Genomic DNA, 16,590 nt, shown 5'->3' on the forward strand with positions numbered 1-16,590 from the left:
GCCTCAACCAACTACGTTACAGCAATAATAATAATTATAATTATTTATGTGCTGAGTCAACAGCCACAAGGCCAATCACAGACAACACTGTATAGATACAGATAATTACATTATGGACAAACATAAAATCAATGACAAATCATAGTCAAACACTGGAGGAAACAACACATTGATACAGAAAGTAAACAAACAAACAAACAAACAATGAGGAGTGCTAAAAAGAACATGATAACTAAGAACTACATAACACAGAACATTAGGAGTAAGAACAATTTTAGGTTAATGAATTTAAATATGATTGAGGGAAACGACCCCAACTGCAAATATATCCAGATCTTTACCCACCGCTTTAGTAATATAGGTGCACCGAGCAGAAGGACAGTGTTTATTAGAGGGACAAACACCAAACAATAAGAGCCCCTAACAACAATAATAACACTGTAATTCCTTCGGATGTCATGTACAAATATTGTGCATGCGACACTCTAACCTTTAGGAGTGCTGGCTTGGGGGTCCGTCCCATCGGACGTTTAATTCGGAACGACCAACCTCTCAATTACGAGCCTGTTTGGCTCCTTCACGACTCTCAACTCTAGCATGTAATTTGATCATAAATAAATAACAAAAGACTTGGAATGTTTCACACACGCGACATTTGTTTAACGCCTTAGAGAAAGACCACGCTTTTCTTTCCATTACGTTAGTACTGCTCGTGAAATTATATGAGAATTTTCAAATTTGAATGTATTCAAACTACTTCATTGCACTTTTGTTAGCTCCAGAACTGAAGGACTCCTGTGGCCTGTTCATGAATATCTGAACCCCACTGTTCCTCAACCGATATTGGACGTCAAAATAAATGGAGCTTTATTAATTTAATTTCGGCAGACTTTTACCAGCTTAACCGGAAGATGATATCACGTTCGAAATTAACTTTGTAAGACTTATCAGAAACAACTCATCATGCAAACAAAAATTTATATATTTCAGAAAATATAACTTCAGTAAAAAAGGTAAAGTTAAAACTGTAAGAGGCCATGGAGGCCCATAGGGTTGTGAGACGTCGAGGCTCACACATTTTTCTAGACAATCATCTCAGTGATGGCGGTGAGGTTGTCAGCCTTACACTCCGGCCATCCTTTACCACCAGCAAGATTCCTGGTACTCACTTTTGTTTGAGGTTGAGTTGACTTCAGCGCAGTAGTGCGGCTGGAGGGATTAGGTCGATTGAAAAATCCAATGACTTCATCGGGAATGAAACCCGTGATCTCACGGCTTGTAGCGTAGTGTCTCAACCAATTACGTTAGGAGGCATTTGTTTCGCTTGATTCAACCAAAAGAAAAGAAAAAATGCTAGATAAATTTATCAATTTTCTTACTTGTTGAGAGATTAAAAATAACGTTAGTTAGTTAGTTAGTTAGTTAAAACGGTTATGATGATCAACATAATAATTAAGGTTGTGGGTTGGCCAATGAATTTGCAGTCTGTCGAGCCGGACTTAGCATACTTTTTCACGCGATGATGATAATAAGAGTAGGAATGAATATTAAAAATAAACGAGGGGGTGCGGAACGAACAGCGTGAAACGCTACACCGCTGTATTGGAACAGTGGCAAGCGGCTGTATGAACTAAAACAGGCTCCCCCACTCCTTTCGACACTCACGGAACCCACTCCTACGCCTACAGCTGCTTGTAGCACGACTCAGCCAGCCCTGGCACTTGTTGGGGTAGGTTGGACACGTAGATTTCAAATATAGAGGCACCTAGTTGGAATCTCGTCCGAGTTACTGACTATACCGAGTTATATCTTATGTTACCTTTCTTGGTGTTTCTAAGTTTATACCGAGATAATATATGTATATATTTTTTTTAAATTGACCACGATATATTCCTTCTAAATCCTTACATATCAAAGAGCTTACTCACAAACATGTTATAACATTTGGCGGAAAATAAATTCAGCAGTTGAAACAGACTCGTCAAATAACCAAAAATCCAAAGTTGATCTTATCACGCAGATGATTACGAAGATGACACTCTTCTACTATGTAACACCGTGTAGTCTGGTAGATATCACCAAAGACTTTGGAGAAACGTTTAAGATTACTTTGAAAATGGAGGTAGCAGATTCCACCGAAACATTGGTAACAATCAACTAGAGTACACGGCGTCACATCCCAGAAGACAAGAATCTTCAATCTCATGGATATCCGCGAGATTTGAAGCCTAGTGAACTCTTGAGGTCTCTTGTTCGTACTCCACCCAGGGCTTGGACATGCGTGCAAGGTTCCTACTTAATCTTTCTCCGCGGCGGGTTGCGATAGACGAGACGAAGAATGGTATTCATGCGCAAATAAGACCTTCAAAACGTGGGTACTCCAGTTAGAGAACATTTTCCAATTTTCAAGCCTTTTATGCTATCAGGAAGGTTTCCTCTTCCCTGGATGTACTGCTTCACCCAGGCCAGCGAGCGGGCTCTTCAGCTGAGGGGTGTCTGCACATCTCTCCAGGAGCGCCCAGTCCGGCCAGTAATGAATTCGTCAGGACACATGCCTTTCCTTTTTTTTTTCTCAGTCTATTTTTATTGGTTGTTCTATTTTTCTTCTCCTTCTTCCATGAAGAGAGAAACGACAACTGGTTTGCGCAGTTCCATCATAGTCCAGCAAAAATAATAACTGGGACCCAACCAAAAAGAAAACATTTTGTAGCCCGTTCTTAGGAGGCGTGTTCCTGTGGAAGGTATAAAGTAGCACGCGGAGCTGGGAGTAATCTCGGTGTCTGGCTTACCTAGTTCGCAGTCTACAGCTGCTGCAGCCATGGTGAGTACGGATATATCATGTAATTTTGTGTGTGTGTCTAGCATCCGATAAAGGGGCCTATCACAGTGGTCGCGCGGTATGAGGCATGAAACGTCTTCGTCCGCTCGAACACTGCGTTCGTCGGTTCGAATTCCACTTGTGGCGTGTGTACTGTTTATTCTGTGTGTAGGTAGCGGCCTTGCGAAGGGCTTATCCCCGTCCAAGGAGCCCTACTGACTGTGTGTAGATTAAGACATTGGAAAAGTGCCCAAGGTCCACAAGGGCTATAGAGCCATAGGTAGAGAGATAGATAGGTAAGTCGGTAGGTATATATATATATATATAGATACATAGATAGCTAAATAGGTAGATAGATAGGCCTGATATAGGATTTACGTGATTCTTACGTAACTCGGTACTTACTGAATAGCATAATTATATAGTGTACAGTTAACAAAAGCTTTAGTATGATGGAATATCAATGAAGAACTGAAATTCAAACCGAAATGTATATTTGAGTATGATCAATTGTTTAAGCTCAGGAAACTTTGTTTGTTATTAGGTAAAATTATATTTTAACTAAAAAAAATATATATGTAGACCTATAATTTCAGGTTGTAGGAACCGTCTTTTATTGTAAAGAATAACAGGCTTAAGTAACATTAGCATGTGTTCGGAACACAATTTGGGATTTTTCCGCATGATAGAAGATTTGAACATTGTGGAATATACACGTTAGAAAACATGCAAATAGCAGAGAAGTTCTTGGTCATTTATCCGGAAAATAGCAAGACTTACGAAAAGAAGTTTGTTACCATGAAATAAGGGGTTGCTTTTCGTATAAAATTTTCCCTGCAACCAATATTACACGAGCATGGTTCGAGATTCGCACAGAAAGCTATGTAGGTTTTTAATGTGAAGTGTCCTTTATTTCTGTCAAATTTGAACCAAAATTGGAATAGTTTAGCAAGTTTTATTGAAACTTCTTTATATTAAATTTTATGAAAACCCTTTTATCCTACTCGAGTTATCTGAAGCGTACAGAGCGCTCCACAGAGATGCAGTCAGACCTGGAACTCAGATCTCGTTATCATACCCACTCAAAAGTTCGGCCATAAGGGGTGAATTTTACCGCCCTTAAGTATTCTCATTCCCATTATACTGAAGTTAGTAATTCATTTTGGGAATATAAATATCTTTTTCGGTACGTTCGACGGAACAAACTGCGTTTGTGCATATCAGGATTTTCTTTTAATAGCGATCTTCTCGAATTCTTCTAGATATATCTCTGTTCTTTCCGTGGTCCTGTAGTTCGGCGACCCCGTTCCATAAAGTGCAATGTATGCAATTTGTAGTCTGGTTTCGTCTTGTTTTCTTACCATAAACATGGCGACAGAAAAGGAGTGTATCAAGCACGATAGAAATCATAAAATGATCGTAATATTTTAGTAATATAATCTCAGAGGAAAACATCAAATGGAAGATCTAGGCATAGATATGATAATATTAAAATGTACCTTATAGAACTATGGTGTCATTTTAGTTTGATATTCAGCAGAGCTGTGAATAGCGAGGCCTTACGCGTAATGAGCTAATAATATGACGGAGATAGGTAAATGAAAAGGTGGAAATGATTTGAAAGGAAGCGGCCGTGACCTATGCCAAATTTTCATGGAGGGACTGAGGAAACCCATGAAAAACCTTAGTCAAAGCAGCTGGTATTCCAGACAAGATTCGAATTAAACACCCCTCGAACCTAAGTCAAGAGCATTACAGATACCACTAAGCTGTTCGGTAACTAGAATATGAAAGGGGCGGGGAAACTGCATTTTACTTGTTGTGGATGGTTTCCAAAGCAGGTTTCTTCAGAACTCCCTAATCAACAGTTCCGTTGCTTAAAAACAGGGCGCTTCTTGATCATGTGAGCAGCCACGAAATGGCGAATTAGTCATAAAATGTTAATAGTTTCAATTTTAATTTAGATTTTAAAATTAATATTATTTTCTATCATTATTTTGCGTGATTTGAAAAGATCGGCACTTAGAAACTAAAAAAAAATTGAAATTATTTATTGGATTTGTGTGTGTCTTCCTGTATGAATATCAACTAATCAGTGTCAGAACTCCCTGACCGATTTACAGCAAATTCGGTGCGAGGTACCGAAATTTAATTATTTCAAGGGATTTCTATTACTTAAGAACACTTTTATTTAAGGGTTTAAATTAATTTGTTCCTGCATATTATTAACACTTGGACACATTTCCAGTCTTTTTGATACACCGAACTTTACGTTACGAACACTAAGAAGTGTTAGTTTCATTCCCCTTCATCCATATTAACGGCCATTTTGTTGACTGGTCGAAGAATCATGATTTTAATTATTTAAATAAAACATTTATTATACCCGAGAGCAGACAGACATAAGCAATAAAAATGAAATATTTTTATACCATCCTCAAGCATAAAAAAGAAATAAAAGGTAAACCTATCCCTCTAACATGCTGTGGAGGTCCCTACGTTTGTGAGACGTCGAGGCTCCCACATTTTCTAGACAACAGGCTCACAGATGGTGGTGATGTCAGCCTTACCCGTCGGTCGCCCTTTATCTCCAGGAAAATGCCGCAGCACATACTTATCGAGAAATTTTACTAATTTCATTTTAAACGTCATGAATTCTATTCATTTTTGCAGTTTGTTTAACGACGCTGCCAATAACTCGTACTATATAGCGTTGAATGATTTAGATAATTACAATTAATTAGAAACTATGGTGAGGAAGCGGTCGTAGCCTGAATTAAATTATTATCGAGGAATTACCCTGAGGGGACTGAAGCAAACTGAAAAAAATATCCAGTCAGGTTAGTTGGTACCCCTTTCGAGGTTCGCTCAGGGTATGTCTCTGATACAAGTCGGTAACGTTCTGTTTGAGTTAACTTTATTCTTGAACTTCATGTAACTTGACAGATACGAACTGAAAATTCCTGTCAGGACGTGTGCAGTGTACAGTCCCAACGTAAAATTCTTCCGAAAACCGTTATCTGTCCCAGAAATGAAACTATGAAAAGTAAAAAGTAAAGCTAACCCTGTAACAAGCCGTGGAGGCCCATAGGGTTGTGAGACGTTGAGGGTCCCACATTATCTAGACAATCGGCTCAAAGATGGCTGTAAGGTTGCCAGCCTTACGCGCCGGCCGCCCTACTCCCCTGGTAAATTATTTAATTAATTCCTGGTACTCATTTATGTTAGAGGCTCAGTCGACCCCAAGGCCATAGTGTGGCTGGAAGGATTAGGTCAATTTAAAAAATTCAATGACCTCATCGGGACTTGAACCCGGGACCTTCCGGCTTATAGCATAGTGCCTCGACCAACTACGCTACCGCGTGCCCCGAGACGAAATTATACACAACGAAAATACATAACCGCCAATACGTGTTTATTTAATGTAATTCGTTCAAAGGATATATCCACATCCAGACCCTCAATACTAATTTCTAATTTCTTTTACGGCTACTTCTAAGGCTTTCGGTGGAAGAGACGGTGGTTAAACATAGAAACAAACAAGCATTACATCCTCAAATAAATAAGAGCACGTCATCTTGCAGAACAGGTCAGATTCGTCTGTTGATGGAGCCAGATTTGTTTTGCTAAGCATTCCAATAACACAGATGGCTGTGTCTGGGCCACGAGTACTGATGAGTTGCAAACAATGGCGCTAGTGTTCCAGTGTAAACAAACTGTAATCATTGCAGTTGTGTACCTCTCACTTGCCTTCAATGCGCGGTTCCAATACGTTCAATTCCATTCAATTTCCCATTCACCTAAAGAGTGTATATTGTGTAATTTTACAGATGTACTGTGACCAAACTGCTGTTGTAGCAGGAGCTACTAATGACAAGGCAAGATCTGCTATACTGAGCCTGGACTGATAGAGGCCCTGTATAATGTATGTAGTGTGTACATACATTTAATAACATGTACAATGTAAACTGTACATACTGAAAACAGACTTATTACTTGCTGACTGTGACTCTGGCAAACGACATACCAGCCCTCTCGTCAGAGAGAGCGTCCCACGTCAACGAACCTGCAATGACTAACAGTAATAAAAATCTGGTCGTAAGCCCCAGATGGGTGCTTTACTCCAAGACAGACTGGCCGACTGACCGTCGGTCGTAACATAACTTGACTTTGACTATCCCGTGTGGAGGGGGGACCGTGACCCTGCGAGTGGTGGGAGTCGATAAAAAGGGAAGTATCGAATCTGAGATAGAAAAATATAGTTCAGAGTCCGACGGGATTCTGACCAGAAAATGACTGCGCTGGCGAGGGACAGCAAGAACTGTAAATGACAAACCCGTCCTCTCAACAAACTCGCAACTATCCGACAGTAATAAAATCTGGTTTTAAGCCCCAGATGGGGGCTTTATTCAAAGACTGACTGACGACTGATTGTCGGTCGTAACATAAGACTCGACTAGACTCGACTAGACTCGACTCAGTGTTTAAAGGGTTAAATGAACGCAACCCTTGAGAATTTTAATGTACTTCTGTGCCCATAAAATCCTATAGAGTCGCAGTGATATATATATGCCAATAATTGAATATAATATTGTTTTTTTCTTCCTTTTCCGGTGCATGCAGGATGATGATGACCAGAAAATGCAGAGTAAGTATATCCTTCAGGACTCAAAGCCTGTACATACACGTATTTATGCACAGTAGCTTAATCCCGTTAAGAACTGAACGAGAAATATACTAATTTGTTATATAAGCACACGCATATATTTATCTCTTTCCCTCCTTTCTACGTCACTTCCCATCTCTTTCTTTTGCCCATCCTACCGTCACAACTGCCCTCTTCCTTCCTCCTTCTGGTTTACATTAAAATAGTGGGGTTAGTGTATCTCAAGATATAAACAATTCATAATAGTTCTTCAGTTGTCCTTGTGATTATTTAATTAAACACTATACCACGAAGACGTATGAGGGAGTGGAGGTATAGCTCCACAATTCTTGACCTCGGAAATAGATGGAGGTGACTGGTGAGCTTCACGCCCCGACTGCTTTCACCCAGGTACCCATTGGAGAGGACGTTGGGTGGAACCCAGAGCCGGCATGGAGATTGCGGAGAAGAGAAACATGTCTTTCTCCTGCTGGGAACTGAACTAACTCATTTCTATACCAAATCTGCTGTCTACAGACCGAAATATGGTAAACTTTTGTGTTTCGATACTTTGGAAACTGCGAGAGATCGATAAATGCCAAATGAACCGACAATACGGCTCTGTTTGGACTGACTGCACAGTGAGAATCCACCTGGCCGTGACGATCTGTACCGCGGCAACTAACAACAGTAACTCATTTTATGAGCAAAATGTAGGGAAAAATTTGCTAGTTTTGCTGATATGCATATGGGTTTGTGTACAGGTACTGTATTCTGGGATATAACTCCATGTAGTCAGTTGAAAGTGAACAGACTATTCGGAGAAGCATATCGCCTCCATCTTCAGGGACGAAGAATAAGTGGAGCAAGAAACCAGGGTGAAAGTAATTGGCAGGCTTAACAATCTACCCTGAAGATGGTGGAATTATGTTCATCCGAAACGTATGTTGGCTTTCAACTGACTACACGGCATCATATCCGAGAATATAGGACTCTTCATAACCACCGGTGTGAGAACCTCAATTCCTGTTAACTCAATTTGTTTCTGAGTTATTTCCTTCACAAGGGCAGCACTGACATGAAAAAAAAACAGAGTATGTAGCATTCTCACGTCTTCATCACAATCATGGAAAGGCAACGTGTTCTGCACGTCACAAGGCCGAAACGTCTTTGACTGCAAGAGTTCAGAGATGCCGCAACAAACATAATTCACCAAACTACATTGCAAGTTGTTCAACACTGACACTGCAGTTTCCCTAATTTCTTGAGGTTTGTAATCCATGTGGAACGTGAAGTCCTGCAGTGGTGTAAAGACTGAATGGAGCTTTATCTGCATGCCCTCAAGACGCTTCCATTTCTTAATGACTATTTACATCTGTACGTCTAGTGTAGACATCCGGCTGGTCTACGTTTACTATCACCGATTTTAAATTTCGTTTTAAATTGCCGATAGGAGAACACGGAGTCTTGATGGATCTGAATTCAATATGGCACCTCAGCCTATGATCTCAGTTCATTATGTTAACGTATTTCATAATGCATAATAGAGACCATCTTCAGGAAAAACACATAACTTGTACTCCTCACGAAGTATTATTAGCGTGGTTAAATCAATTAGGATGAGATTGGCAGGATATTTAGCACGCATGAAGACTACAAATATTATGTTTCGAGACATTATTCATTGTCCAGTTTTTATTTAAAATCCACCTCCAACTAGTGCTGAGGTCAAGAAAGTGTGGATCTCTACATCCACTACTTCATAAGACTTCATAGCGTAGTGCTTAATTAGTTAAGCACAGAGACAATTTTACCTTTTTATTCACCAACTTTATAACGCAGGGCCGCACCATAGCTCAAGCCGTTAGTCGCTGGCTTCCCACCGCGGCTGCCCGGTTACGATCCCGGGGTCTGGTCAAGTGGAATTTGTAGTAACAAATTGGCACTGGGCGGGTTTTCTCAGAGTACTTCGGTTTCCCCTGCCAATCTTCATTCCACCACATTCTCCATCATTATAATCACCCGGGGCAAGCTACAATAGGCCAATCAGTGGCCGCCGTGCCGAATGGACCCAGTTGGACTCCACCCCCCACTAAGAGAATTAAAAAAAAAAAGAACTTTATAAGGCAGACATAACGAGATGTCATTATCTCATGAGGCAATCTCAGAGATAACTGAGACACAGCTTAGTCGCACCTTCAGCATAACATTTAAAACACATTTACATATAAGATAAACACTAAAGTGTTCTGTCGATGGTGTATAACACTCAGAATTACTGGATTTTTGGTCTTTATCCATCGTCTGCTACTCTGGAAAAGCATAAAAGAAAATAGCGTTTTAGAAAATGGATCTGTTTCCGAAACGTATTCTTTATTGTTTTTAGAATAACATACTATGAACAAAGTCCAAAAACCCAGTAATTTTGAGATTTATATACAAATTTGTAGATGAATATGCATTATCTCTGATTTAAGCTCAACTTCACATCAATTTTGTGATGTACAAAACTGTGGACTGAAGTTAATGCTTCGCTACTTCTGAAGAAAGTTGGTGACACTGATGGGATATTTCTGTTTCAGTCATGCGGAAAGCATTCCAAATGTTTGACACAACCAAGAGCGGTTTCATAGAGACGCTTAAGATCAGCACAATCCTTAACACCATGGGACAACTGTTCGACGATGCGGAGTTGCAGAACCTCATCGACGAGACGGACCCTGAAGGTACGAGTTCAGGTCCCAACACATTTATTTTTCAGTTTCCAATGCCCAGTGCTACTGTGCTGTTTGCAGTCCGCAACTATTGGGTTGGACAAGAAGATCACTACATTCAAATTAAATCTCCGTGTATATAAAACCCCGACACTAGTTACAATTCTAAGCCAGTTCAATCCATACCACATCCATTAGCTCTTGTTCTCCCGTTTATAAGGTCTTACAGTATTATTTCAGGAACTTACAACATGTAGGTCTACTTTTATATTTACTCGTATTTATTTCTATCTAAGGACGCTGTCAATAGTTCGGACCATAGCTTCGACCAGGATTCTTTGCAAGGGGGCGGGACAGCCAGAAATTGGCTTACAAGCTTCAAGCTGAAGCCGTTTCAGTACATCTCTACACACTGCCCTGAAGTTGTGGTTATTTATAATGAAACATAAACGGCGCCACAATTTGCCCTCAAGGTCTTCCCATTTGAACACTTTCTATTAATGTTTATAATATCTTGCTCCTTTTCGATTTGAATTTCCCTCTAAAAAGGGTAGGGATAAATGTCTGGCTTGCACACCTTCCAGCACCCATGTCTTCAAATAATAAGATGATTAGTGAATAATGAATTGAAGGGGATGTGAAAGAAGCGACCGTTACCTATTTTGGGCTAAAAAAGCAAAACTATATCTGTTATAAACCGTGGAGACCGATACGTTTGTGAGACGTCGAGGCTCCTACATTTTCTAGGACGTTCGCTCACAGATGGCGGTGAGGTCAGCCTTACGAATCGGCCGTCCTTCAGCAACAAGAACATTCCTGGTACTCATTTCTGCTAGAGGCTGAGTCGACCCCAGGGCCATAGTGCAGCTGGAATGATTAGGTCAATTGAAAAATCCAGTGACTTCATCAAGAATCGAACTGGTGACCTTCCGGCTTGTAGCACAGTGCCTCAAAAAGCTACACTACGTCATGTCCCCCTTTATTTGGATTACTACTCTGGAATTTCCTGGAGGGACTGAGGAAATCTATGAGAAACATCGCTTATGATAATCGATCATCGGACCCGAAATTTGTACCAAGAACCTCCCAGATTCGAAGCTAATATCGTATACATTCGACCACGATATTAGATCGATCTTGTCCAATGTTGGAAGGAGTTATTGAAATTTCAGGTTATGTTGTATTTTAGCGTCCTGTTGCACTGATTCGTATCCATAATGTATATATATATTTACCGTCTTTTAGTGCACACAATTTCACTTGTCACTTCACACTACATGTTTTGGCATCATTCTGCCATCCTCAGGTGTATCAATCACGTTAAACCATTGCATTGCCTGCCATCAAGTGTCCATTTATAAAATGATATAAAATGTGTGTTTGTCGTTCAATAATAAAATTTATATATTAAAACTACTTAAGGTCTATCATCTTACATGTCGTATATGAAACTCCTGTGTAATGCCATTCATCCGCTGTGGGAGTCGTTCTTCTTATGTTTTAATTGTGTATATATTGTGTCTTATGAAGTGTCTTTCTTATGTGGCTGCGTGCGTTTATTGCTGGACGTATGTGTGTGTGACACACATTCAGAAAATGGCACTGTAGGATTTTGCGAGAAGTTCAAACGGTATCTGTATGGGACATATTCTTTGGCACAACCTAGACAACAGAAAGACGTGCACACAGACTATTCCTCTGATAGTGTGAAGCCAAGAGATCGCGTGTGAGAAATATGTGTAGATTGGAGTAAAGTCTGATATTAAAACAGATCTTCAGGAAATTATGTTTGAGAATCTGGGCTAGATTATGATCTTTCAGGATGGATTCAGTATCAAGCTTTTGTGAAAGTGGTAATGAGCCGTCCTGTTCCATAAAAAAGGGGAATATCTCGTGGGTAATTTTACAACGCTTTCATTATTTAGAGGACATAGTGTCCGGTGGTAAGGCCGCGCCATAGCTCAAGCGGTTAGTCACTGGCTTCCCACAGCGGCGACCCGGGTTCGATCCTGGGTTTGGTCAAGTGGGATTTGTGGTGGACAAAGTGGTGCTGGGGCAGGTTTTCTTCGAGTACTTCGGCTTCCCCTGCCAATCTTCATTACACCAATTGCTCCAAAATCACCCTCACCTATCATCTGGGGCTGGTACAATAGGCCAGAATTGGCCGCAGTACAAGGGACTTAATCCCACCCCACTAGCAATAAAAAATAGTGTCCAGTGGTAAGGTGATTATAAATAATGAATGTAAACGGATTTATAAGGAAGTGGCCATTACCTGACTGAGGTACAATCCTGGAATATTCCTGGAAGGTCTGAGCAAAACCGCGAACTTCTCAACAAGTTATTTGGTGTACTTAACGAAATTCGAACCTAGTAACTACGAAATAACTTCACTAGCAGGGCGACTGTTATGTTCATGTCGCTAGTTTAGTTGACACCTGAGAAGTGGAACGGATGCTAAGAGTTGCCTGCTGCTGTGCTCTGTGAATCTAACGTCATTTGTATTTTCAATCAGCTTCGGGAAAAGTCAACTTCGACGGTTTCTGCCGTATCGCGGCGCACTTCCTTGAGGAAGAGGACTCAGAGGCCATGCAGGAAGAACTGAAAGAGGCGTTCCGTCTGTACGACAGGGAAGGTGAGCTCAGAAGAACATATTTTCGGTACGGGCGACGGCAGGCTATGTTCGCTACGTACGCTGTGTACACTCTGCAACGCAGCTAACATAGGGAACATAGCGTACGTAGCGTACGGAAGTCTGTGTGGCCAGTTACATTGGCAATATAGGTAGATATTTTTCTGTTCGTATAGCGAATATAGCCTACGTAGCGTGCGTCGCGTACGTAGCGCTCTGTGTGGCCGAACCTTAAAAGCCAGGTACATTTCCCCTGGCGTTTTTCTTTAAGAATCAAAACCTCAAAATCTAAGAGAAAGAAATTCTGCAAATATTAACAACAAATACATTTCTTACATCTTGAATATTCTAAAGCAATCAGTAAAAATAAACTTGAACAGCTCAAACGTAAGTTTTTGAGCAAATTTTCTCCCCCCTCCTTCTGCCCCGAAAAGAACCTTGGCGACGCCCTTGATTCTAGGGGAATTTGACTTTATAAGTTGGCAACATATATATATATATATATTGATACTGAGTCTGCTCTTGGATACTCCGTGTTGATGCAATGCAGCCAACATTTCGGTGTGTATACTACCTCTACCTTTAGAATTGAAATTCGACACTAATTGTGAGGCCATGTACCTCCGAGACGTCGGCAACATTGCACACATCAAAGTATAGGATCAATATCAACAATTATTATGAAGGCCTGAAATCGGTAATAAATATATACCGAGGTCAACAGTTTGCATGTGAATTAATTTTATGGGGTTTATGGGCCGCCTTTAATACACGGACGACCGTCTAAAGCAATGGTATCAGGCTTAATAGAAGATAAAGCTGTCCCTGTGTTAAAAAAAATATGCCATGATATGTGTTGGAGTGGAGGTATAGCTCCACCTTTCTTGAACCCGGCACTAGATGGTCAGTGGTCAGCTTCACCCTTCAACATCTTTACTCCTGGAGAAAGGGCTACCGGTACATATTGCTTGGGAGGCTGGGTGGGCCTCAGAACCGGTGTGGAGGGAAATATGCATTGCCAGGAATCGAACCCGGACCGTAGAGCGTGTAGCCCGACGCTATACCGGCTGGGCTGTTTTGTACGTTAGTACTGATAATTACCCGAGCGTTTTCTTTTTCTGATCAGGTAACGGATACATCACCACCCAAACCCTGCGGGAAATTCTGGCAGCCCTGGACGACAAGCTTGGGCCCGAAGATCTGGACGGCATCATTGCAGAAATCGATACTGACGGCTCTGGAACCGTAGATTTCGACGGTAAGTGACGCAGTAATTACGCTTTCCATACCCTAACTCCACAAAGCTAACTGTTGCTCGGCTACTCACGAAATTCCCAGTATCTTATGGAAACCCAAGGTTATTTACCATATTCACAGACTCTCGTTCGATTCTGTCCTGAGCTACATTCATTCATTCATCAGTAATCTGTCAAGACGACAGGTCCACAGTCTCTTCCAAAACAGTTCCTCCACTTGATGCGATCTAGAGCTTTCTCCTTCAAATGAAAATATCCTCTTCTGTCCCCAAGGTCATCCAGCATATTCTTACGTCTTCTTCCTCGTCTTCTGGTCACTTCTATCCGCCCCTCTCTCGCATATGTGGTATCTCTGTTTTTGGAAAGAGACTATCCAGGAAAAGGGATAATGTGGTAGTTTTTCCATTTGCTTTCCACATCGCAGTACAACAGCCGTTCAAACCACTCTGGTCACGCCTGTTGCTATACGAACTTGAACCATCTCGAGCATCATTTGCTCTGTGCTTCAAGTTGCTGCTGATGACGCTGCTTCCGGCATCAATTTTTGGTGTCTCTCTTCGTCTGATGCCTACCCTTTGACCTGTCTAGCAAGGGAGGCCCTGCCAGTAGCTACGCTACCGCTGGTATAGCTCTCAGGGTCCTTGGCATACTCAAACCCCCTCACCACGATAAGGTGGGGACACCAACATATATCTAATCAAAATGTTCCCTTCCTTTCCCCTATAGAGCTCTTTAGTTACTAACCTCCCATCTATGCCTAGGTCTTGGATTTGGTGTCTTCCTTTGAGATTTATAGCTACTGGCTACGGGCTGGACGACCGAAGGGTAGTAGTTCGAGTCCCGGTGGGGGCAAGAATTTTCTCTTCTCCAAGTTGTCCAGACTGGCTCTGGGGTCCACCCAACCTCCTATCCAATGGATACTAGGGGAACTTTCCCTAGGGATAAAGCGGCAGAGGCGTGAAGCTGACCATTCACCTCCAGCTAATGTAGAGGTCAAGAAAATGTGGATCTATACATCCACTCTCCTATACGCCTTCACGGCGTAGTGCTTATTTAGTTAAGCACAGGGCTTTACCTTTTTCTTTACCTCCTGTTCTATGCGTAGTACATGCCCTTATCATCTGATATTTCATGACTTGATAATTTGATCTGATTATTCTAACGTTATTTGGCGAGGAGTACAAATTATGCACCTCCTCATTTCTCTCCCTCTTCCTTGGGCTCAAATATTCACCCTCAGCACCCTGTTATCAAAACACCATTGTCTCTGCTCTTCCCTTAATGTGAAATACCCAAACAAAGTACAGGCAAAAATTATAATTCTGTATATTTAAATCTTGTCCGCGTCATAGCTCAAGCTGTTAATCGCTGGCTTCCCACCGCGGCGGCCCGGGTTCAATCCCGGGTCTGGTCAAGTGGGATTTGTGGTGGACTAAGTGGCGCTGGGGCAGGTTTTTTCCGAGTACTTCGGTTTCCCTTGCCAATCTTCATTCCACCAATTGCTCCACAATTACCCTCACCTATCATCTGGGGATGGTACAATAGGCAAGAAGTGGACGCAGTACAAGGGACTTAGTCCCACCCCACTAGCAATAAAAAAAATTTTAAATCTTCATGTTTTAGGCAACAAAAGGAAAGACAAAACAATCTGAATGGAACAGTAATGAGCATTACTTGAACCCCTCTATACATGTTTTACTTTGTAGTGTGAATCCAAAATTCAAACTCAATTATAATTTTAGCGAACCAAATTTTCAAATTAAATCCAGTTTTTACGCCATTTTTTGTATGTTAGAAGATGTGTATATACGTTTATCAACAATACTTACATTTCCTCGTTATGATTCTTGATTGTTTCCCCTTGCAGAGTTCATGGAGATGATGACCGGAGAATGAGAGGGCCAACTGTTACGTCACTTCAATTCAGTGTTTTAGAAGACTCTGAAGACAGGATTACAGGACCACAGTCTGCTTCCAGGATTCCAAACTTTCGTTCCATATTTTTGGCTAGAAATATTATTTAATCTCTCACCTTTATCTTTATGTAATTAAATAAAACTTCCAAACTGGGATCGGAGAGACATCTGTCGTCAAGCACATGCATCACCACGTAGCATGAAACTAGAGCAGAGGAAACAGAATGGAAAAGATGTACGCTTACAAACACAAAAGTCACTAATTGTACGTGTGTGTATATTACATTCACAATAAAAATGTCTCGCTAAATACGAAAAAGAAATTCTGTTTCATTGTTGTGAGGCGGAAAACTTCAGCAAAGTATACGCGATTTACTATCTCATATAATTATATCCTTTTATTTTACAATACCGAGTACTACACACATGAAACAAAAACAAACTCCGTGGTTTTAGTCCGCAAGCGAACTATACCGACAGAGCGACAGCCGCTTGTCGGCGAAGTTAGTGCCAACTTTTGGGGATAGAGGATGTCCCGTGGTCAGCGCAAGGAATCCCCACGGCCGTTAATCTCGGTTTACTAAACCGGAGACGCTATTTCCTTGAAAT

General features: G+C 41.2%; 1 protein-coding gene across 2 annotated transcripts; it reads left to right on the forward strand.

Moving 5' to 3' along the window:
- The first annotated feature begins 2,735 nt into the window (after positions 1-2,735).
- Positions 2,736-16,304, forward strand: LOC111863708 (troponin C). 2 transcript variants are annotated; one of them, XM_023850263.1, is made up of 6 exons: positions 2,736-2,821; positions 7,442-7,466; positions 10,046-10,189; positions 12,693-12,812; positions 13,936-14,067; positions 15,933-16,304. In XM_023850263.1, exons 1-6 carry the CDS (start codon positions 2,819-2,821, stop codon positions 15,959-15,961), a joined length of 453 nt encoding a protein of 150 aa, XP_023706031.1. In that variant the 5' UTR covers positions 2,736-2,818; the 3' UTR covers positions 15,962-16,304. The 2 variants fall into 2 exon arrangements, with proteins under 2 accessions (XP_023706031.1, XP_023706023.1); XM_023850255.1 differs by lacking the exon at positions 2,736-2,821 and having other exon boundaries at positions 7,436-7,466.
- The last annotated feature ends 286 nt before the right edge of the window (positions 16,305-16,590 follow it).

Source organism: Cryptotermes secundus, unplaced genomic scaffold (genome assembly GCF_002891405.2).
Source record: "Cryptotermes secundus unplaced genomic scaffold, Csec_1.0 scaffold1705, whole genome shotgun sequence".
NCBI classification, from domain to species: Eukaryota; Metazoa; Arthropoda; class Insecta; order Blattodea; family Kalotermitidae; genus Cryptotermes; species Cryptotermes secundus.